Consider the following 24,817-nt stretch of genomic DNA (forward strand, 5'->3'; position numbering starts at 1 on the left):
ACCACATCAATCTCAATATTGCTAAAAAGATTTTATTTCAATTTTATTGACATCTATTTACCAAGTAAAACAATCAATAACCATTTGCTAAACAAGGTCAATATCATAGAATTTGGATTCTAATCTAGAGCAGTGGAAAGAACTACAATTAGAGTAGTGGATAATGATAAAGTACTGAAATCGAAATCATTATTAAAATGCTTATTTTGGACCTCGATTCTTTTTATTATTTCTACTTTAAGACTTTTTCCATTACTATAGTTTCAAGGTGGAGCTAAATAGGAGCCGCATTTTGACTAGAACTCTTACTCGCAAGACAATTTCAAAACATACTTATGTTAACAAATGAAATGGTTGTAAAATAACCTAAAAAGAAAACATTTTCAAAAAGCTTTATCCGTTTTAATAGCTTTTAAATATTGTACGATGTTCCTTGTACATATATGTATCTACTACTCGTACCATTAAAAAGTAAAGTCTTAAAAGTCGTCTCATAGTACTCAAAACCGCCTCATTATTTTACACAACTATTCTTATTTAATCTTGACTTCCATTTCACCCCATCTCACCTCACTTTCACCTCCCCTACCCTCGTACATCCTCACCCATTATTTGGGACTCCGGCAGCCGATCATCCTCTACCAGTTCCTCACCTGTCGACCACTCTCCACCATCCCGGCAGTCGACCACCCTCGTAAAACTCAATGCGGTGACCAGATTGACATCTGAAGGTGGCCGAAATTTGGTGGCGGTCGGAATCTCGTGGTGGTTGGAGGTGGTGGTGGACATAAATATGGTGGTAAGGTTGGAGGTAGAAGAAGGTAAATGGTGAAATGGATAGGTAAATATAGGAGGGGTATACGGGTAAACAAATGGGACGGTAAATAATAAACCTCTTTAAAAATTAATAGTCACATTGATGGCATAATTCAAACTGCTAATAGTGGTAGAGAAAGTGGTATGAATACGCTCCGAACCTCCGACACCTATGTTATCTAGAATCTTCATTTTAACGCAAATACTTGTATCAAATCTCAATATTATTCGAACATGAATATGGACATTCTAACACTTTATTTTGGATCAAAATTATGCAACTTTTTTTAATAAAATAACAGTGTCAGACACTTAAACATATACCATGTCAATATGGATATTCGAGTCCGAATAATATAGTCGACGACCCCTCCACTCTCCCGTAGCTGGGGATGATAAGGGAGGGCAAAAAGGAAACGCCGTATGATGCCAAAGTATAATAATGCATGCCAATGCAACTTCAGGCAAACAATGGTCACACACACTCACATATGCTAGCTACAAATACTTGCATTATTATTATTAAACACCCACCGAAAAGCATTCAAACAGTAACGGTCCCCTCTAATTGAGTGACGCATGCTCAAACAACATTCTATTGTAACTTTTGCAAGAATCTTAAAATATCAATCAGTTTTCTGGCTTGTTTTATTTATGCTAAAACAATTAAGGGAAATACATCATGTCAGAAATGATTATCATGAGAATATGAGATGATATAAAATCAAAAGTAGACAGAAAAGTTTCACTCACACAAATGGTAATGGTAACTTTAAGTTTTACTACCTGTATCTTTAGGTTTTGGATAATCTACAATTTTGAAATAACTTTATAAGGGGCGTGTTCGACAGTAGCGTTGTATCTTTAGGTTTTGGATAAACTAAAAAAAATCTATAAAGGGCATGTTCGGCAGTAGCGTTTGAGGTAGCGGTTAGCGTTTTAACCTAGTCAAGATTGAAGGAAATATGTCCTTCACCCAATGTGTATTAGTCTAATATCAAAAGTTTAGATTAATTACGAAAAATTAATTCAGTGAGATCAAGTGATCGGAACAGCTGTCTGGAGCAATGCTTCCGATCAGTGAGTTCTAATCCTAATTAGGCTCACAACTTACTCTTGACTGAACGTATAAGGTCAGACCATTGACATGTAACAAACCACCGGATTAAATGAATCGGAAATTCATTTAATAGCTTTTCGGGAAATTAGTTCGGAAAACATAATTATACGATTTAACATTGGATCGTGAGATCGTATATCGTGATTGTGTATATTCGTCAGCTAGGCGAAACGAATAATCGTATCGTACGACAATGGATCGTCAAGTACGAAACGATGAATGAATTATCAAATGATAATTAATAAGCAAACGCGAAAGCAAGCCCACAAGCAAGGCAACAAGGCACCAAGGCACAATGGCCCATGGCCTTACTGCCTTGGCCATACGCGCAAAAATGGGGCAGCAGCAGCAGCAGCAGCAGCCAAGGCTCGCGGCCCAACTGCTGGCTGCGCTGCAATGTGTGTTGTTGCCGTGGGCCAAGCTGGCCGGTCAAGGCCTTGCGGTTTTGGCCGGTTAGCTTGGTTGGTTAAAAGGTTATTTTAATAACCTAAAAATTATGTTTTCAGAATTCTAATACACACATTATTCTAACCTAAGGCAAGAGAGAACCCTAATTCTCGCATTGTTGGATCAACAAATTCCAAGGGCATGTTTTCTCTCCATGTATTCCACGCCTGCATCAAAATTTTAATACTTGGATTTCTCGTGTTTCGATCTTTTGTTAATTTTAATCCAAAATGTAAACGTCACCTCGTGAGTTAAAGGAAGACTCACATGACTCACAAGTCCGTCTGTGTCGTCCCCTGATTGGTAAGTACTATTCTTTTTCCCGGCGATGATTTCTAATACAAGTACACCGAAACTATACACATCCGATTTGTCAGAGAATTGACCTTGCCCATACTCCGGAGACATGTAACCACTACACAAAAAAAACATTGTTAATTAACATCGATCAATCAAATAATATAATAACAATTAATCTTTTAGTAAGTATGATACTACCTCCGTTTCAGAAAGTTCTTTACGCTTTGGAAAATGTGTCCAAAGTATAAAAATTTTGACCGTAAATTCTCACCATTATATACATCAAAACGTTACATGTATGATCTTGTTAAATTGGTCTCGGGATGTATTTTCAGAATCGCCGAGTAGGGAATCGTCTTCCGCGCACCCGTCAAGCTCTATTGTGATAATGTTTCTGCCTCCTATCTTGCGGTAAATCCGGTTCAGTATGATCGTAACAAACATATCAAAATAGATTATCATTTCGTTCGGGAGCGTGTTGCTCATGGTGATTTAGTTGTACATTATGTCCCTACTGAGTTACAAATCGCTCATATTTTACGAAAGGTTTGTCAGGTTAGCGTTTTGAGTTTTTAAGATCCAATCTGCATGTGGTTCCCTCTGCACAGATTGAGGGGGTGTAATAGAGGATATTAAGGGTATACTCGTAATTATACTATTGTACGATATTATTATATATATTAGTTCCAGTTACCCGTATTAGAGTAAGCCATATAATTATATTCACAACTAAAGTAAGTTATAAATAACATTTCAATTCCAAGCTATGTAGTTGCAAACAAAAATCTAAGGAGATAAGTTACGATCATAGTCTGATCCACAAAATGAAGACTGAAACAGATCCCAACAGTAGAAATGCACTTCCCGCATAATTTCTTTTGAGATGTATTATACAATTATACATCTAGATGTTTGTAAGAGAAAAATTTAATAAACACTTTTGAAATTACATGTACATCACACACCAATGATCGGTTTTTTTGGTGAGACGCAAATAATGATATATAATATTACTTCTTTACATCAATGCATTAATTGAAAGTAATAATTTCCAAAAATCATAATATTATTTCTTTACATCAATGCATTAAGTGAGCTACTCGTAGTCTCGTAGGGAGTATCAAATAGTTATTTTCCTTCCGTGATAAAGTTTCATTACAAAGTATAAAGAGGTTTATTAAATAGTTAATCACGTACAAATATTTTTTTACAAATCGGTCGAATTTGTACTTTGTTTTATAAATTTTAAATAATTCTTACATAGTAATAATTTATATTTATTAATAATAACCTAAGAACATAATTGTTAACAAAAAGAACTTGTTAAACCTATGCCAAAAAAATGAACTAAATAATAAGTGCTTCATTAATATATATATTTATTAATATTTGCAATCAACTATTATCAATATTCTTGGCCGGACACGGATATTAAGAAGAAGGATTGAATGAAATAAAGTAATGAAACAAGTGGGGTTGGGTGTAGATATTTTAATAAGTAAAACAAGTGGGGACCATGTCATTTTAGAGAAGTGGGGGTGGGGTGTAGTTCTGAAATTACTCTGTATTTGTTCAATAGGGTGGTGGGACATAGTATATATTAGATAGATTATTTAATTAGATGGTGGGGTTAATAATGATAAGTTACTAAAAATGGCAAGAGTATCTCTTAAATAAATATGTCCGGAAAAGACAAGTGTATTCTTTAAATAAACACGGAAGGAGTAAATATTGTTAGATGTTGTTGATGTCGGAAAGAGAGAAAAAATAAAATAAAATATTTTATTAGATTGAAGTTAAAACTTTTGGTATTGATAAACATGGTCTAACTTAAAAGAGAATGCCAATTCGAATACCCGGCCAAGCTCTACTACACCATGCCGATTGCCGACATGGCATATTACACAAAGGAAAGCATTAATGAAGTGTGTGTTGTTCATTCCAAAATTAATTATTTAAGGATGTACAACAGTACAAGCAGTGGCAGGATTTTTTTTATTACGGGTTCGTAATTTATAAACGCATATGAATAAAATCAAACACGTATCCAAAATGCAAGTTCCCGAAATGGTTATAATTAACGACGAGCCCGTAACCAACATTCTGGAGTGAGTGAACGATTACGTTTATGGTCCTTGCAATAATCATAAAACATGTAATGTCTTTGAACCCATCTCATAACGGAGTATTGCTTACGGGTAAGGCCTCCGGATCGATAAGGAGAAACGGAAACCGGACGACACGAGAGGGAAGAGTAGGCGGAGCAACCGCCGGCTTTAAAATTCGTAAATTGACCAACAAATGGTTGGTACCTATAATCTGCTTTGTATTTACCATCTTCTGTTGCCCAAGATGAGGCGTCCCATATTGATCCATACGCCCACATTGGCCTTAGTGGAAATGTGTCATCACTTTTTCTTTCGTATCTTCTTATAGGTATATCATCTACTAAAAATCTATATACAATAATATCAACAAAATTAAAAAAAAAGACGGAGGAAGTATATTGAATGCAAAATTTGTACTATTTTTTGAAGGGGCGTTGAAATAGTAAGGGCAAAAAAGTAAACTTACATTATCTCTTTAGGACTCCAGAAAATAGCATAATGATGAAATCCTTTAGTTGGATCGAACCAAAGATGAAATTTCATCTCCCTTCCAATAATATTGTCATCTCCACTTCCCCTTATGTAAACATTTGTTTGTAATACATATGGTTTACCAAATGTTGTCCCTAGGAACTCCATGTCTACTTCATCATGGTGCCCCGGGTGAGCTTCATTGTTCGAAAGCTGCAAATCAATGCCAACGCGTAATTACTTATTAAGAATTTAATACAATAATTTCGGTAGTTGTCACATTACTAGTTCAAATAACAGTATCAAGACCGAGATAATTTATATTAGAGGGTGGAATAGTTGGATTACTATACCAATCTTATCTAGGAATTGAATTGAGTTGAATACGGAGTAGATGTTATTCACTATTTGGGTCACACTAGCAACTAGTATTTTCACTATTACATACATTATGTCGGAAGCTTAAGGAATTGAACTATTGAAGAAATAAATATGCTAATTGTAGTACAATTATTGTTATTAATTTATTATCCATTTTCCTATTATTTTTCTTTTGGGTGAATTAATTTGAGCCCTTGGATCAAAAAATATATATATATATATATATTTTGGGCATTTAATTTAAGAGTATCTATAGTTCTAGTTCATGCACTATCATATGTCGGCTTGTTTGAACAAATAATTACTCCCTCCGTCCCGGTTCACCCTTAGGGCTAATCCGGATTGGGGGCGAGTTGTGAGTGGATAGGTTTCATTCCCCTCCCAATTGTTGTTGCGGGGATCGAACACGCGTCCTCCCTACCAAGTTCAGCCTCAATCACCACTGAACCAACAGTCAATTGGTATAACGTAGGAAGTAATAACTAGAAAGTAAAAAGTTAGAATAATTAAGTTGAATAGTGTAGGCAAGTAAAAAGTTTGACTAATTAATTAAGGTGAATAAATCTTACATAGAATGTTGTTATTACTCCTGCAGTGTACCCTTGTTGAAGCTTGATTGATGTACCAAAATAACCCGATCTAAACGGGCGAGTCGATTTGAACCCGCTTCCTATATATAATATATTATTACAAAAATATAAGAGGGAGATTAGAATTTAGAAATTAATATGCATGTACGGAGTACTAGTTACTTTACCTGAAGTTCGATCAAGCCAAATAGTCAAAGCATTTTGATCAAGCTTCTGATGTTGAGGACCCCATAAATTTCTATAACCTCTCCAAAAACTCACAGACCTAAACTTCTTGCTAGGATAGTAGCCAGGAGATGGTGGCCATAAACTAATACTACTGATACATGAAACCATGTCAAAAATACACAAAATTATCAACAACATTTTCATTTTTAAGCAAAATGAATAATTATATGTATATATAAAACGAGAAATGCAGATTGATTGATTCTTAGCTTATGTGTATTGTGTGTATATATATATATATAATATATATGGAGGGTGAGTGTAGATGTCGGTGTGTGTGTGTGTGTGTAGAAGTAGTAATGAAAAAGCATGGAAACAAACTACTCTGTTTCCATGTTTTTTCATGCAGTAGTAAATTAGTAATAGTCCATATGAATAAATGCATGAAATGGTTTGGCAATTGGCAATTGGCAATTGGCAATTGGCAGGCCCCGTCTTAGACAAATTATGACAGGATGAATAGTTAAACATTCAAGTCTTTTTTCATTTTGTTTATTTCTATTTTTTTTTTGTAACTTTTTTCTTAAATATCTAGTTGCCAAGTTGGGAGGTACGGGGTATCCTAGACAAATTATACCATGCAATCTTTTTTCCGATTTTATTTCTATGACTATTTTCTGCCGCTAGATAGATGATAGGGACCATAGGGTTAACTTCATTTTGTAAAGATCTAAGAAAAAAAGATAAATAAAAGTACTATCTTGGTAAGTGTACATCGTACTAGGTACTACCAGTGGCGGAGCCAAGATTTCACAGATACCATCAATAATCAATCAATGCATAAATATAAAAATTTAATACTTAAAATAAAACCCATCCCCAAAATAACAAGTATCAATATTGCATCAAAATGAAATACTTCAAAATTACAATTGTCTACAAAATGTTAAATAATTTACACAAACATGCAATTGTCAATTGGAATTATGCAAGTTCTTCCCCTAAAAATTGGAATCATAAACATTTAATCTAACAACAAAGAGTTCCAAACCATTGCCATTTGCCACTAAAAAGTAAAAACATAATAGCAATCAGAATACACTAAAAACCAAAAACACCCAATCAGTTCGGTTGCACTCAAAATTTCGAAGCTACACTCGTATCAAATTCATGTACCTAAATCTGAGTAACAGTCTTAAGAGTAAGAAACTGCACTTACCCAAGACTATAATTCTCTACAATGTCAATGTTTGGGCTCCCAATTGATTCTCAATTGGGCCACTAAGTCTAAAGCCCAATGGCTCTAAACAAACAGCATCAAACCTACCAATGGCTAGTCAGCCATCCATCAAGGCCCAAGGCCCAAAAGCAATAAATGACCTATGGGCATTTATTATGCAAACACTATAAATAGGCCGCCAAGGCTCACACCTCAAGGTACGTCCAATTTATCGCCTTAAGACTACTCTTCTAGAGAACTTCTCTCTAGAATCCGAGCATCGTTCTTACTTAGGCATCGGAGGGGCTTTCCTCGGAAACACCCCCGAGGCTAGTGACTTTGCTCTTGTGCAGGTGAATTCGGACTCTACTCATTCAAACAATCAAGATCTTCAACACATACAAAAGGGCCTTCATTCGAAGCCCATTGTTTCCATATTTACAACACCGGAACAGTCAATATTTGTAGTGGAACTCAATAATACTCCTTGATTTGTGGTGGTAAATACATTTTTGACAACATAGGAGTATATATTACAATTACATATGCATCAAAAAATGTATACAAGATCTATTAAAAGGTACATATCGAAGTTTATAAACCCCCAAACTTAACTTACATTTTATGATTTACAACTGCAACTTGCAAATGCGGTACGGTTCTATTACATGGATTTGCTATATCAAAGTATTTATTTGATACTCTATTCAATGAACATTCTAAAAGTTGGGGGGATCCCAAATAACTCCAGAACTTCTACATCAACAAAACTGAATGTACGTGCGTCTGTAATATAACCATATCAAAATTCAGAGTACACGCGAGCTAAACGAATGGAATCAAAAGGAGTCGTCAACCGCCATTCACCTTGTTTTTTACTCATTGGTCTCCCTTTTCCTGCCTTTTCTCTATTAATCCTCACATCAGCTAACCCCCAAGTACAGCATTCTGTTTCTAAATCAAAGGAAATAAGCCTGAAAACACCATCATTTTCGCAAGATGACTCAGCAGCCTCGGTGACATATTTAACATACATAGGCTTCTCTTTGAACCTGTCAAGTTCTTGTGGAATACGAATGATTCTCTCAAGACCAGGGGAAGACACCTGCGAGAAAAATTAAGAGAAGAAAATTAGTTTCAAAAACATTCTAACTTGGATAATTGAACTCATCAATATTTTTATACGGAGTGAATTGGTGCAAATCAAGATAAGACTACTAAAGGAAGTTATGAATAACATTTCAGTTCAAAGCAATGTAGCTGCAAACAAAAGTCTTAAGGAGATAAGTTACAATCCATAGTCTGATCCACAAAATAAAGACTGAAACAGATCCCAAACAGTATAAATCCACTTCGCGCAGAAAAATGCATTATACATCTAGATGTTTGTCAAAGGAAGAACATAATTATACACATGCTTTAATTTTCTGATGGACTTTATTGAGGATTACAGGGTGAAAAAGGAAGAAATAGGAAGATAAAAAAGAAGTCCAACACCTCCAGGAGTTTATATGTCAAATGATATAAAAATACCATCGGGTGAACATAGTTCTAGGGTGTATATAAGAATTTTCATGTAATGAGAAAAAATTACCTAGTGTACCTGGGTGCACATAAGAATTTGAACAAAATGCCACCAAAACGACACAAAGAACAAGCTTAATTAGTCCTGATTGAATGGTACAAAACATCTATGTACTCTTAACTCTTCATTTCACCTCAAGTACATCAAATCGAATCCTCCCCGTAAACAATAAATTGAATCTGAGTTATTGTTTATCTTGACCTGCCCTTACAAGATTATGCTTGGTCTGCATGACTTATATTCGAGTCCCGAGTACATAGCCCCATAAGAGTTGACTATTTTTCTTGACCTGCCCTAGCAAATTGTAAGGTTATGGCTGTCTGCATGACTTTCAGAGTTGTGCTTTTGTCAGATTGTTTCTTGCATCCATAGAACGTTGATAATCGTTACAGAATGACCAAGAAAGGTCTAGTCCCTGGTCCTTGTAAATTACAAACCATGGGACTTAAAAGACATGGTTTATAAGAGTGGAAACTTTAAAGAGATTATCTGTAGACTGTATCAATAAAACAACAGGCTTTGCTTTGTTTGAGTTCCACATTAGAGGCAAACAAGCCAAAGGGTATATAACCTATACAGCTGGAGTGGTCAAACTCCGGCTAAGCCAGAAGGTCTTACAAGGACATGATTATGTACTTTATGCTTCATGCTCGGAATCTATTACAGATACATATTTACCATCACCCTCGACATTTAGATGTAGAAAACTAGAAATCCGCAAAGCGGCTAAGAACCATGGCACCTCTTGGCGCTCTTTATTCTTTATGCTTGTTGTTATTGTTGTTGTTGTTGTTGTTGTTGTTGTTGTTGTTGTTGTTGTAATCACTTAGAAACAAGAGGTAATCTCAGTAGATGTATATTTTTCTTTCAAACTCTACTTCTTCTACATACTATTGTTACATAAATTTAAGGTCAGTGTTTTGAAATTTGACTGAGAAGAAGAATATGCATGTTGAATAGTAAAACACTCTCAGTCTCTTCTCCAGTTTCCTTTCCACTTTTCTCCACTAAACCAACAGTGAGGTAAGAGAGTTCAAAGGATTTAAAGGCCAGACCAAATACGTTTTAACAGAATATGGCCTCAACATTAAGTCAAAAACCACCTCAATGCTAGTGCCTACAGTAAGATAACTGGTGCATAAAGGCTAACCTATTTCTAAGCCATTTTCTCTATGAGAGGTAGAGGAGAAGGGGCTGATCAAGAAGGGGGGGGGGGGGGGGAATGGAGCAGAACTCGCACAATAAATTAAAGAAGTTGGTCAAATTTGAGCTAAAGGATGCTAAAGTCTTGGCCTATGTAGTAGATGCTGTTGCAGACACCAAATTTCCGTAGATTATGGGAATTTCAATCCGCAAACTGAACATGTTTTCTAGAATGGAAGGGTTGTATGGAGATGACAAGGTGAGTTCTATTCGGCTCAATACTTTCAGAAAAGAATTAAAAATATGGTCAAAGAAAGTAAAATATTAAAGGGTCAACAACTAAACACTTCCAGACTTGTGGAAGTTTTAAACAAATAAAGAATAACACTAATGTTGGTATGATTTAAAAATTAAAGGACCTAATAAAATTTAGTGCAACTGAGTTATCGGGCCCATTGCTAACATGAGAAAAGGTTCAAGAGAACACCTGAGTCTCATCTAAAATTGTTTTGCAGGTAAAGCACAAGGCAAAGCAATCAAATCCTACAAGAAGCAGTCGGAAGAACAGCGATTTGGGAAAACTTGAACTATTACAATGAAAGCACCGCGATAAAGAGAAATTTTATTACATGCAACACTCAGGGAAAAACAAATCACTCAGAGAAAGATAGCTACCATTAAGATAACCTCAATGTTGCAACTGCAAGAGGTTTGGTCATATTCAGCAGGAGTGCAGAAAAATTAGTCAATAAGGCTCCAGCTCAGAAGTTTATGAACACATTTGTTTTGTCAAGAAGGAGATTTTATTTTATGCACATCAAGCTTCGACATCTAGAAGCAAAGACAACTGGTTGATTGGTAGTGGTTGTCCACTTGTACGGTGTATGAAAAAGCGCGCTTAATTTCTAAGCGATAGGGAAAAGCACTTAATTAGTCCTAGGCGAAGCGTGCTTTTCTACGCTTTATTAAAATTCTTTATTCTGTTTTTATTTTATGTTGAAAGCTTTTTTTTCTTATGGTGTTAATGTGTTCCGGACCACACCATATAAATCCTTAACAATAGAAAGTGGGCCAACTGCCAACAGTCCAAAAGAAAAGAAGAAAAGAAAAGACGAAGACAGCAGCCGGCTCTAGCTCTTTGAATGCTCAGACACTTGATTCTAGAATCTTTAAGAAAACCCCATCTCCAGAATAAATAGGGAAGAAAATCTGATGTTTATATAATTTTGTGGTTTAAATACTCTTTTAGTCACATATATATATATATGCATAATAGTAAAGGAACCTTCAATTTTAAAAAAGTGCGATTCACTCCGATGAGGCGCGCGCCTTGCGCTGCGCTTAGGCTCTCGGACTGTTATCGCTTTAGTGCGCCTTGCGCTTTTTTATACACTGGCTTATACTAGCCACATGACAAACAATTCTAATATCTTCGGCACACTGTATAGTTCCATCTAAATTCCAGTTGGAATGGAGCTATTGTACAGTCTGAACTGTGAAGGCAAGGGTATTGGGGTCACTCAAACAGAGAAGGTACAAAGTTTTGAAGTTTTAGCTCCAGATCTTGATGCAATTTTCCTAAGTGTGGTAAGTATGGTTAAAGATGGTAATTAACTCACTTTTGAGAAAGATCATTGCATGATAACCGCTTCAGAAAAAGATCAGAGCATGATATCCAATTCAGGTAAAAGATTGCTTTCCACAGGCTTGCCATAGGTGATAGGTTGTATGAGCACTGTAAATTTGCATGCCTTCATTGAACTTTACAAGAAAAATCTGGTAAGAGACTTGGCGTTTTGACCTACAATAGTAATGACCTATGTGAGCCTTGTCGGCTTAGAAAACAATAAATAGGTTGTCTTTCCCGAAATAGAAAAGGGAAAAGCTAGATTACATCGTTCTTTGATTTTTGGATTACAATGGAATGTCCACAATCTTACTTTGTGTGAAGTAATAGAATAGTTGTAAATTTTTAGATGAAGAGTCTATCAGAAACAGCCTCTTTTTTTTATTAAGGTTTTTTTATACTCGTAAACAGCCTCCTTGTTAACACAGAGGTAAGAGGTAAAGATCCCCTCAGAAAAGGTAAGAGGTAAAGATGCATCGATCCGACTCTCCTCTATTGCCTTCAACAAATCATTGGGATAACATCAATGTTGACGCAACACTAATCTGTATTACTGGTTGCCACATTTTATTTATGCAACAATAATACAGAAATACAGAATGGATTTTTAAATACAGATATTTTAGATGAAGAAGATAGCGAGTACTGAGTAGCATGCATTATGAATATACAAGCATCCTCATGCAACCAAAGACCTTTTAAATAGCTTGTCCAAGCAGTTTTATTTAAAACTAGAGAAGGGTTCTCTAAAGGAAATTTGGAGAATTTCTACAAGTCAAAAAGCAGAAAAAAATACCTCTATTGATATATTCTCGGGTATAGTTTTTGATAGTTCTGCTTCATCTAGCCGTGTCCTGTAGGCTTTTGAGAATGCTTCAATATCAGACATGGTCGGAGAACCATACCTGTAAAATGATGTGATGTTACTTCTCCTAGATCAAAGCCTCGCAATAATGATATACGACACTACAATAAAACAATTCAGATAGTAGACTTAAACTAACAAAGTAACAATTGGGTAAACAAAAATGAAAAGAGAACAATCTACTTCCATATGTTCTTTCTCCTTTCATACGCATGAAAACAAATTCTTAAAGTTTTTATACACGAAGACATCTCTTTGGCATAAAGTTCTTTCTTAGATTTAAAAGGAAGAGCAACGCAATGACGCGAAAACAGGTTACAGAAGGACACCAAACAGCTTTTGCTCCACACAAGCACGAAACAATTATTCTCATGCTTTTTTACACCACCAAACAAAAATTTTCTCACAGCAATCCTCATTTTAACTCTCCCGCGTTAAGTTGGATCCTTCTTCTGGTGGTGTTTCTTCCTTCCAGTAAGTTATGCAACATTGCAATTATAAACAATAACATGCATCGAGAACATGGGCCAAAGAAGAAAATTCTCCATCTCATTTGGTCAAAAGGCTAATGAAAAGGTAGCTCAGCAACTGAGATGCTTGAATTTCAATGAAATTAGACAAATACTATTATTTTGCTTCAGATGAATCACTTACTTAGTGAACTTAACTGTTATCTTTAAAGTTAAAAACTTAAAACTCAGAGGAAATGGTAAAGGATGAGAAGCCAATATTCCAAAAAGGCAAATATTCTCAAGTTAGAAGGTAAGCCAAAGATCCCTTATTCTCATCAGATTCTGATGGCCTAAGAACCAATCTTGAGCATAAGACCATCATCCAGATTGTTGAAAACGCCAACACCTAATATAAACAAGGGTTTTCAAAGTACCACAACACCAAGTCCATGATACTAGATATAGTGGTCGACTGGTCGTTTGGTTGAACGTAGGAAGTAATGCTTCTATTTTCCCATGGATCCCAGTTCCTAGGAAGTAAATAAAATTGTTGTTTGGTTGATCCTAGGAAATTAATTTCCAACAAAATTTTCTACTTACCTAGGGGAAACTAGGTAAGTAATTTCCTCTATACAGTGGGAAGTAGAACTTCCGGGAGTGCAACTTCTTGTGTATTTGTCAACCCCAAAAATTTCTACTTCATGGCTTTTTTATTTCAACCAAACAAACACATAGATACAAGAATACTACAAAGAATATAAAACCGGACTCTGATAAATTTAGAAAGATCTTTCCTGACTACTTAAACCAAAAAATAACAGATTTTAGTTCATGAATCAAGATATAAACCTAATAAGATGATTACTTGGTCGAAAGCTTCTCTATCCGAACTTGAATCATTGCATTTGCTAGAGTTCTGAAGGCATATATTCCCAAGTCACCATCAAAGGATTCAGTTACATTTTCAACAATTGTTAATGCTTCTTTATCCCACCATGTACCAGCAAGTGATATCCCACCGCCTTCGGCACCATCTCCAGCCTTCAACCAAAACTCAATTCAGCCAAAAAGCAATCAAATCAAGGCATTTACAATTTACAATACCTAAAATAAATTGAGCTTACATAAACTTCAGCATTCTCAGTATCATACTCATCTTCAAAGTAACCTCCATCATCGTCATCATCATCATCTAGGAATTCCTCTATTAATTATCAAACAATGAAAACAATAACCCATTTAACATCAGCCCATTTGGCTTACTTCAATTACATAGAAACATTAACAATTACTAACAAATAATCAAACTAACATATAAGTCTATCTCACCCAGATATCCAGAATGCACATTTTCTAAATCACAACTTGTTTATACATAAATGTAACTAATACGAGTAGGTGCTTAAAGATATTAATTAATGGTCAAAGTTATGAAAAAAAAGTGTTGCAACTATTGAAAAAGTGGGGATACCTTGGTCAAAACCGTCAGTTATTAAGAGGTCTTCTTCTTCTAATTCTTCTAATTGTTCATCATCAACCTGAGTAACTTCTCTATTGACGTTTGGTTGAAGAATTGGTGATTCAAGCTGTGAATTCTTCTTCTTTTTTGCATGTGTTACTAAAATTGAAAAGGGTTTGTTCCTAACATAATTGAATTGCAAAGGGTAGTTGCAAAATCCAAAGAATAGCTTCTCCTTGTTGCTGTTAAATATTGGGCGGTTCAAATTAGTTGGAGAAATTGGAGGAAGCTTAAAATTCCAGGTTATCAAATCCATTTTTTTTGTAGAAGTGGAAGTGTTATTTTAAGGATGGTTCGGTTGTTTTGCTGGAGTTTGAGAACAGTGAATTAGTCTGTGAAAGAAGCGTAAGTTTAAGGGTTACGAAGAATAAAAAGGTCAAAATGAAAATTCAGCATTGATAGAGTATCAAATTTTAATACCATCGATTTACGAATGTTATTACCTTATATATACAATTTTGAGAGAAGACTATCATAATTTTAATGTATTTTTTCTTAAAAAAATATTAAGTTATAAATGATTTCGTCATAAATCATAATAACTAATCTAAAACATACAAGTAGTAGAGATATTTCCATAGAAAATGTTTAAAAATGTCAAAATTCTCAAAATACACCATTTTTAACATAATTCTTAATCTACCGTCTTATTTTATAAAGTATTTTTGATGCTTATTGTAGTCGTTAGGAGTTATATGCACATATATATATATACAAAGTAATTTTTTTTAAAACTGAAAATTCTATTTATTCAATTATTGTCCAATTTCCAATCTTTTCTTATTGTAAAGCAGAAAAATATTATTTTCATTTGAAACACGAAGTATGCCAGATTCATGAACAAAAAGAAGAAGAAATAAAAGAACCTTAATGCTCTTTGCTCAGGTAAGTACTGGCTAGAACTTCAGACCTCAGAGGGTCTGATTCAGCAAGCTCAATCAGGTGGATACCAGTAAAGTTTGGTTCTCGGCTCGACAGGATAAATATGTAAAAATACTCGGTATAGAATTTACACGCGAAAAATAAGTTGTATCTGTCAATCTGTATTCTATATATGTGAGTCATTATATTTCTGAGATGGGCAAAAATAGACCCTGAAAATACTACAAAGAGTGAAGAGATGTTGTTTTAATCCCTGATGGTGGTGAAGATACAGTAGTCGCATTGTCGGTCCAATTCTTGTCACCCCAGTGCCACAACATGCTTTCCCAGAAGCAGAAATCCTCAAAGCATGTCTCCAATCTGGGATCCTTGATTTTTATCTTCCAATGGCCGTCACTGTAGTTTGCTTTCTCGGCCTGTCTTCGGTCCCACTCCAATGATGCCTTCTGCTTAGACCTTAACAAACAATATTTATGCAAGTTTTCAGGCATTGCATCATGCACCTTCCACCAAGTTCTATGTGCAATATTGCTAGCAAACTCGTGCAATAATTCATTATTCCAGTTGCAATCATAATCCCGAAAGCATAGCCATGGTTTCAACCCAAGGTAATGGAGTACATAAAGTACTGGAGGGTCTGCACCAAATAACCGGGTTTTCATCTCTTTCTTTTCAGGCTCGTCACCCTCCCAGTAATGCTTCAAGAAATTCATTCGCTTGGGAATTCGATGCCACCATGTGAAGATTTCATTCAAATACCCTTGGTCACCACCATTGTAGGATTCTATCTCATTGATGTGGTCCATTAATAACTTAAATGTACAATTAGATGGCTCAATTACCATAACTCCAGAGTTGAAAAGAGTAGCATTGTTTCCTGTGGCAGAAATCTCCGGCAACCCGAATAGGAAGTCTAGATTTCGGAGTATAAGAAGGTCCGCATCTATGAAAATGATTTTGTCATAATCTGTTAGCTGCCAAAGACGGAATTTGCTGTAGTTCCACTCGTTATAGGCTTCTGGTTCAGCTTTAGGGTTCCTGATTCTTTGAATGGTATGAATTTTCCAACCTGCAGCCTCGAGGCCACCTCGGTGATACTCACTAATTGTGTCATCAACAAGAATGACTAAATCACGAGTTGAACCTGACATTCGAATGCTTTGTGCTGCTGCAATGGCTCCACATACATAAACATGTGCTGAGTGTAGGATCGTAGCATATGCTTCTCGGACTGCAGTTCCAGTAGATAGATGGGCTGCTTCAAAAGATCCAGTTCAAAAAAAATCCGATCCAGTAAATACATGCAGAATGCAGAATGCAGAATACAAAGAGACTCATATATAATATCCACAAAAGATATTTAATGATACCACTAATAGATATTCAGGAGTGAAGGAAAGTGTATTTACAATCATAGAATATAGGTTTGTTAAGGAATAGAAGCCAAGGTACACAATTAAGGTACACCTTAAAAAGAATGGTAGTCAAACAAACTAAAATTGTGAACATCTTTCTTTAACACTCTTCCCCTCCTCCAACTCTCTCTCAACTACTAAACCACCCCGGCCTTCCCAAAGCAAAAAAAAAAAGATATAATGCATCATTGATCTCTCCTTGCCTGATCATTACTAGGCCAACTTTATTATCCACTTTTCACTACATTTATTCAATTTTACAGAATAGTGCTCTCAGCCCTCTTCCCAGTGTCAGCAGCATTTCTGAATTTCAATATTTGTCACAGGGGACTGACGGGAGTGTATAGTATGTTTCTTTTAGAGTGCAAAAAATCTCCATTCTCACCTCAGTCAATACAGTTGTCAATATGGGATTCTGGTGTATGAGGCTGAGGCCTTATCTACCCTGCCTGGCTCTTCTACTGTGTGTGTGTGTGTGTGTGTCTTATGTCAGCACAGGAAAAAAAAACAAATTTCAGTTGCAGAGCACTCCGTCGTTTAGCTAAGACGGCATGCGCACTTTCACACACCTCATGCAGTTGTGTCCAAGCTCTGGAAGCATTTCATGCAAAAGTGAGCCAACAAGAACTAAGAGCATCCTCACCAAATTGGATGGGGTAATAAGCTCTATTAGCCAATGACTTTCTCTTTTAGGTTAAACATACCAGAATCCTGCCATGTAACTAAGACAGGTCTTCACCTAATGCTACAAACCCTTCAGCATAATTACAAATCTAGAGTTGAAACATAAACATTTCAGCATAAGGAAAATTGATCTTTTAGATCTTTGAAACACCAAAGACAGGCCCTCATACCAATAGAATAACAGAGAAAGGAGAAAAAAAATTACCTTTTGGATTGAGAGGAAGTGCGAGCTCACATGATCCAACAGGAAGCTGAACCTTTTCTCTTAGGGTATTCAGATTGGGCTTGTACAGCCATGCATTCCCAGAACGCAAAACAAGTTCCTTACATGTGAAGAGATTTGGGATTGGGAAGCACTCAGTAACAAACAGTATATGTATGTCATACGACCCCTTAGAAGACGCAGCAAGTCTTGCTGCTGCAAGCTGTAGGTGCAGTCGTGCTACATCTCTCCACCATTTTCCAAGCTTGTTGCAAGGCAATTTCACAGCGATAAGATCCATACGTACATTTCTAGGAACCTGAATGCTGGGAAGAGTAGGGCAACTAGGTGTCTCAAAGTCTTCTTCCTCATCAATCCACTCAGGATACAGTGTTTCCCAAGTTAAGATTTTAGGGACATGGTCCAGATGCAAAATGATATGCTCAGGAGAAGGTAACATTTCTTGCCAACTATCAACTTCACTTTCCTTGAAATTCAAAAGGCCTATAGCCTTATATTCATTCTTATCAGTGAGAGTTTCCATGACTTCTGAGATGTGATTCCAATTAATAGCTAGATCTGATACATAGCGCTTGTCCAAAACATGACTATCCCCTCTCCATATATCTACAATACTCATCCTGCATTCAGTAAAATTCCTCTTGAGCAAATCGCATTGGATAATCATTAGTAACTACAAACTTCAGAAAACAAACACATAATGTGTGTGGATGCAAAAGAAGAAATTAAAGAAGTGGACAGTGATCCTAACAGTACAACAAATAGAAGGAAAACCAAAACCTTGAATCAAGTAGGACTGTAGGAGTAACAAACTATGACTTTCCACGAAAAGTACAAACATAGGAACAGTTCAAACAACAACAACATCAAAGCCTTAGCCCCAAAATGATTTGGAGTCGGCTAACATGAATGATAAAGGAACCGTCCGCGAAAGGTGAGCAAGAAAAGTAAAAAGGTTATGTAAAGAGAGTAAACACTCATAGGAACAGTTGAAAGAAAGAAAATTATGAAACTTACTGAGATTTGGAATTTGATAAATTCTCTGTATGCTGTAAGGATGGAGAGTGAAGGAGCGTCAAAAATGTTCCAATCAAAATGACAATCAGGATGAGCTTTAATGGTGTAAACTTGCAGTTATAACTTCTATCTTGAAAGGCAGAATATGATGCTTTTTCGACATCTCTAATATCTCTATGTCTCATAGACCTTCTTTTGCTCGACTCTTCACTGAAAGAAACCAAAGAGTAAGATAAGTAATTAGACTGGCATGGTGAGTCTTAAATCCAATTTCACAAACAGTGCTCAGAATCCCGCGTATAAAAATGCACACTAACTGTGATCCGATAAGTACACTGTACACTAATCCTATTCTACAATGTGAAATTAATGGAAACGTGATGCTAAGAACACTAACTCCTATACCACATTGCTGTGGAGCTGGAAATAAAGTTGCATTCGGCCTCAAGCTACCAATACTTCAACAGTGACTTGACAGAGTTTATGTTTTTTATATAAACATACAGCTAAGTGCAGCTTCTCCCTGATCCTCTACACCCCTCTCCCCAGGAACCTTGAACACACACAAGAAAAAGAGCAGCTTATTCCAGCTTTTTTCAGGATAATTCCTATACATGACCCGTTTTCGTTAGAGCTACTATGATTGGGTGACAAAGTAGCATTGACATAACATCTTTTTTCTGACCAGTAAACCAATCCCGATTATTAGACTCTTAGCTAGTGAAAAAGGTGTATTCAAACCAATGCAAGAAAATAAGAAATCACTGACTATGCTCCACTCCAATAATCCAATTAGCCACAAGGACTTCAACCCTTGCCGAAAGGCTGGGTTTAAGAACCTACTCCTCCCTTTCCCAGGCAAAAATCGGCCTCTGTTTGAAGTAAATGGCCAAATCTCAAAAAACTTAAAGTTGGAGTATTTACCAAGCAACCTTCCACCAACAAAACGACTCCTCAAATTCTCAACATTCAATGGCTCAACATCAAAATTTGGAGTATACACCAAGAAACCATCCCCATTTCTCTCCTCAAGCATACAATCTAACCAAGACAATCCATGCACATTGTACAAATTTGAATACCCCAAAGCCGAAACCATCAAAAACCCAAATGCCAAATGGATCAACATCAAAACGCACAAAATAATCAGCATGCCATCATAACAGTAAATTCACAGTTGTACCTTCATTCTCAACAAGGAAAAAAAAACCCTCAAAATGCGAAAAAGATTAAAGTGAAAACCCAAAACAAAAAAAAAAACAATGAAATACCCATTAAATTAAACACACCCTGGAATTGAAGTTAAAAGTTGATAATAATCAGACGAACAACAATCCACCGACAATGTAAACCAAATTCAATATCAAAATAGTCTTAAGAAATGATAGACTAACACTGAAGCGGAAAGACGATGGCGGGGCTCCACAGCTTTTGGGGATGAACCCATTGAACCTCTCATTTCCTGCTTTCTCTTGGATTTAATTTTTCTTTTTTAAAAAGAGTTGGTTGGGTTTTGTACAAATTATCAAACAAAAAGCCAAATAAATGCAGCAGAAAGCATTTGTAGTAGAGTAGGCAAACAAATTGGGGAAGAGAGAGAAAATGAGATCGATCTTGGATTATTGTAAGTAGGGGGTAGTAGGAAGCGAGCAGCAGGGAGTTTAATGCCGGGAAATTGTCAGTAATAATTTTGTTAATTTTGACGGCCGGAGGACCAAGTCGGCTTCGGAGAAATGAATACTTTTTAACTCAATTTCGTAAATATTTTGCTGGATAATTATAGATGGCGCAAATTTTTACATACATCCAAGAGTACCTTTTTAAGGAGTATTCACAATTTCTTGGCCTAGTGGTTAAGACCGAGGGCCTGTGTATGATAGGTCTCAGGTTCGAATCCCGTACTAAATACAGTACAGAAAACGCTAAATGTAGAATAAATTAATGACACTTAAAAAAATTATAAGTCGAAAATACCCTTGTTTTTTCATATTCATTATTCAGCCTTTGACCTTCTTTTAGTTCTTCCTTGTCTGCCTCTCTTCCCCTTCAACAAACACTCTCAATGTAGGAATAATAATATTTAAGTAATTTTAAGTTATTCTGCATTTAGGTAAAATACTACCTGCATTTAGTACCACCCAAACAGAAAATACGCGTTCATTTTTGAACCAAACCCTAAAATCTCTATCTCATCCAGCAATTTCTCTCTCCTCCAGTAGCTTCTCTCTTCAAGGTTCAACAATGAAGGACGATTTAATCGATTTGAATATCGATTTAAATCGCGCAATAGAAGAAGAATTGTATAAAGAGGAACTATATTTACAGTAGAGTAACTATAACATATAAAAAGGAACTATATTTACAGTAGAGTAACTATAACATATAAAGAGGAACTATATTTACAGTAGAGTAACTATCACATATAAACATGACTTATATTTACTGTAGAGTAACTATAACATATAAACAGTAACTATATTAACTGTAGACTAACTATAACATATAAACAGTAACTATGCTAACATTTGTATCTGTACAGGTTCAATAATACATACAATTAATACAAATCATACAATCTTAGAAAATCCAAATAATGAGCAACAACAAAACATTGATAAAGCATTAGTTGGCAGTTTAATTGGAGAACAAGGAAAACAACCGATGAGATTTATGATCTATATTGCCAACATGCTGCTATTATTGGTTTTAACGCACGAAAAGGGAAGAATGTATATAAAGAATGAACCATTGTTGTTAATGGAAAATACTTCTACTGCTCTGCTGCTGGAATAAGAGACACTCCTAAAAAGAAAGAACTCGAAATTGGAGATGATCAATCAGATGCAAAGAAGAAAGGAAGGAGAAGGAGAGTATCGATAACAAGAACTAAATGTGAAGCTTAAGTATTTGCAAAGAAGAATGAAAATGGAGATTTTGAAATTGAAAAGCATATAGTGGTTCATAATCATCCATTAACAAGAGAAATAAGTAATTATCTCCACCGATCTGAATGACAAATGATAGAGCCTAAGCAAGAAACTATTGAGGCAATGTCAGAATGTGGTATAAGACCAATGGAGTCTTTTAGATATATGTCAACAGAAACTGATGGAGAAGACGGTGTAGGTCATACGATGATTGATCATCTAAACTACTGCTACAAGTTAAAAAATAAGCAAATTGATGGCAAGGATTCACAAACACTAGTGAACAAACTGTATGACTTACAATTAATAGATCCTGAGTTCTTTTTCAGAGTAAGACTCAATGATGAAGGAAAAGTTGAGTGCCTATTTTGGAGGGATTCAATGATGAGAGAAGATTACAAAATATATGGGGATGTACTAGTTTTTGATACTTCATTAAGAAGAAATAAGTACAGTCTCATATGTGCTCAATTTGTTGGTATTAATAACCATTGGAAAAACACAATGTTTGCTTGTGCTTTCGTTGGGGATGAAACAACTGATTCTTTCGTTTGGGTGTTTGAAACTTTTCTGAAAGCTATGGGAGGAAAGCACCCAATATCAATCTTCACAGACCAAGATGCAACTATTGCTGCTGGAATAGAACAGGTATCACAGTAACTCTTCATATATATATAGTTACTGTCCTTTACATATAGTCACTGTTTGTATTAGAATAGTTACTCATTTTATATATAGTAACTCTTTATTTTCTATAGTTACTCTTCTTTATATATAATAACACTTTATTTACTATAGTTACTCTTCAAATATCATGTAGTTACTGAGTATAACTATAAACATTAATATATATTGAGAATAACTATAACTTTACATATAATTACTCTTTATTTTCTATGGTTACCCTTCTATACATATAGTAACTCTTAATATAATATAGTTACTCTTTTTAGAAAATACAATATTATATTTTGAGAGTAACTATATCTTTGAAAGAGTAATTATTTCTGTAAGAAAGCAACTATATGTATTCATTCTTGTTTTTCAGGGTTTTTCCTTCTTCAATACACAGGTTATGCTTGTGGCACTTGAGTAAAAACGCAAACAGTAGATTTGGTTTATTGAAGTCTGATAAAAACTTCAAAAACGCATTCTACAAGTGTTTAAGTGGGTGTATAACACCAAATGATTTTGAAGAAACTTGGAAGTCTATGATCAACACTTTTAAGCTGGAAAAGGATGACTGGTTCAACAGATTGTATACTCTTAAAGAAAAATGGTGTACAACTTTAAGTAAATATATTTTTTTTTTTCCTGCCGATATACTTTCTTCACAAAGAAGAGAAAGTACAAACCATGCTGTTGGATTTAAAGTGAATAAAAGTACTACATTAACAGAGTTCTATAGTATTTTTCAAGTTACAATAAATCGATGGAGAAAAACAGAAGAAAAGAACGAGTTTGACTGAACAAGAGGAATACCTACTTCAGAGCTAAGTATGAGTGCTATATTACTTTTCCGTGATTTTGAAGAAGAGTTCAAGCTTTCTGTGGCAAGTAGTGCAAAGTTCATAAGAAGTGTTGAAAGAACAGTGTCTTTTGAGGTCTGGATAGAAGGAATAACATGTAAAAAAACTTTAAATCTTTGTTTAATATTTTGAATAGATGTTCTTTTAATAATGTTATATTTTATGTAAATAATCTAACATGATCAAGGCAAGAAGTTCAATTCAAAATCGAATATTCAACCGTCACTTGCACATGCAAAAACTTTGAACAATCTGGATGGTTGTGCTTCCATTGTATGAGAATATTGCATTTACTTTCAATCAATACAATTCCAAATCGTTACATAACAAGATGGACTAGATATGCAAAGAAACAGATATGGGAAAGGGTTGATACAATAAAAAAGGAGAAAGGTGAACTCAAAATTTTACTGGTTGGAGATTACATATGATCAGAAGTTATTTTTTTCATTTACATTAGTTCATTTTCATATAGTTACAAATACAGTTGATATTTTATTTAACGCTAAATATTTAACGCTAAAACTTTATATGACAAATACTGTAACACCCCAACAATTCTCTCTTTTCTAAAACAACATTTTAATATAAAACGTAGAGAATTATCAAGGCATTATCGCCCGTGTGAAAACGTAACGGCTTATTCAGAATTTTGCAGCGGAAAACATAAAACGAACTTTAGGTTTATAAATAATTGATTACAGGTTTAATCCCAAAAATCATCCAACGAAAATAAGGAAATATAAATAGTACGACAAGTTTAAAGTCACAATTAACAAACCCAAGTTAACTTAGCAAATCAAAACTAAATACAAGCTCTCTATTCCCGATCCCAATGATGCAACATCTTCAAACCTGCAGATGGACAATGCTTATTGATCCTTAGAGACTGCTCACCAAAGATTGGGTCATCACAGGATCAATAAGGCATAGCCATGATCAACATGCACAAGCAAAAGCACGTAATCAGCAAAGCTGAGTACTACATACTAAATCAATAATAATCCTAACATGATTCTATTAAACGAACAATCCTAACATGGTACTAAATAAAACATAAGCAAGGATAATCAAGATATATTGACTTGAAGACTATATTTGACTGAACTAGACTTTTGTATCATTAACATTATTTAAATTGAAATAGTCAATGGACTGAGTTGTCTACTAGAAATTTCTTCTTCTTCACTAAGGAAGACGAGGTACGGGCGCGACTCCGTAAACCCCAATGACCTGCGATATCGAGGGACTTTTAAGTAAAAATAGAACCGGTGATCAATCCGGCCCCAGAAAAAGTCATAGGCTACCCATGACCCCAACTCCTGGTTG

The 24,817-nt window shown here is 35.2% G+C and overlaps 4 protein-coding genes across 5 annotated transcripts; 1 reads left to right on the forward strand and 3 right to left on the reverse strand.

The window, feature by feature from the left end:
• Positions 1-2,530: 2,530 nt before the first annotated feature.
• LOC110782764 (probable xyloglucan endotransglucosylase/hydrolase protein 32) lies at positions 2,531-6,801 on the reverse strand. Of its 2 annotated transcripts, none has more exons than XM_056843411.1 (4): positions 6,401-6,801; positions 6,213-6,313; positions 5,258-5,475; positions 2,531-2,798 (listed from the first exon to the last, which is right to left on the reverse strand). In XM_056843411.1, exons 1-4 carry the CDS (start codon positions 6,603-6,605, stop codon positions 2,564-2,566), a joined length of 759 nt encoding a protein of 252 aa, XP_056699389.1. In that variant the 5' UTR covers positions 6,606-6,801; the 3' UTR covers positions 2,531-2,563. The 2 variants fall into 2 exon arrangements, with proteins under 2 accessions (XP_056699389.1, XP_021842695.1); XM_021987003.2 differs by lacking the exon at positions 2,531-2,798 and adding an exon at positions 4,452-5,139 and having other exon boundaries at positions 6,401-6,790.
• Positions 6,802-8,085: 1,284 nt separating this feature from the next.
• On the reverse strand, positions 8,086-15,176 carry LOC110782763 (uncharacterized). The gene is made up of 5 exons (XM_021987001.2): positions 14,764-15,176; positions 14,417-14,496; positions 14,158-14,333; positions 12,772-12,880; positions 8,086-8,725 (listed from the first exon to the last, which is right to left on the reverse strand). Exons 1-5 carry the CDS (start codon positions 15,065-15,067, stop codon positions 8,423-8,425), a joined length of 972 nt encoding a protein of 323 aa, XP_021842693.1. The 5' UTR covers positions 15,068-15,176; the 3' UTR covers positions 8,086-8,422.
• Positions 15,177-15,758: 582 nt separating this feature from the next.
• On the reverse strand, positions 15,759-20,810 carry LOC110782765 (putative UDP-glucuronate:xylan alpha-glucuronosyltransferase 3). Its single transcript, XM_021987004.2, has 4 exons — positions 20,427-20,810; positions 19,033-19,242; positions 17,998-18,635; positions 15,759-16,948 (listed from the first exon to the last, which is right to left on the reverse strand). Exons 1-4 carry the CDS (start codon positions 20,489-20,491, stop codon positions 15,915-15,917), a joined length of 1,947 nt encoding a protein of 648 aa, XP_021842696.1. The 5' UTR covers positions 20,492-20,810; the 3' UTR covers positions 15,759-15,914.
• Positions 20,811-22,049: 1,239 nt separating this feature from the next.
• On the forward strand, positions 22,050-23,428 carry LOC130472265 (protein FAR1-RELATED SEQUENCE 5-like). The gene is made up of 2 exons (XM_056842793.1): positions 22,050-22,615; positions 23,008-23,428. The coding sequence occupies exons 1-2, from the start codon at positions 22,050-22,052 to the stop codon at positions 23,426-23,428; spliced, it is 987 nt and encodes a 328-aa protein (XP_056698771.1).
• Positions 23,429-24,817: the final 1,389 nt, after the last annotated feature.

This window comes from Spinacia oleracea, chromosome 4 (assembly GCF_020520425.1).
Source record: "Spinacia oleracea cultivar Varoflay chromosome 4, BTI_SOV_V1, whole genome shotgun sequence".
Classification (NCBI taxonomy): Eukaryota; Viridiplantae; Streptophyta; class Magnoliopsida; order Caryophyllales; family Amaranthaceae; genus Spinacia; species Spinacia oleracea.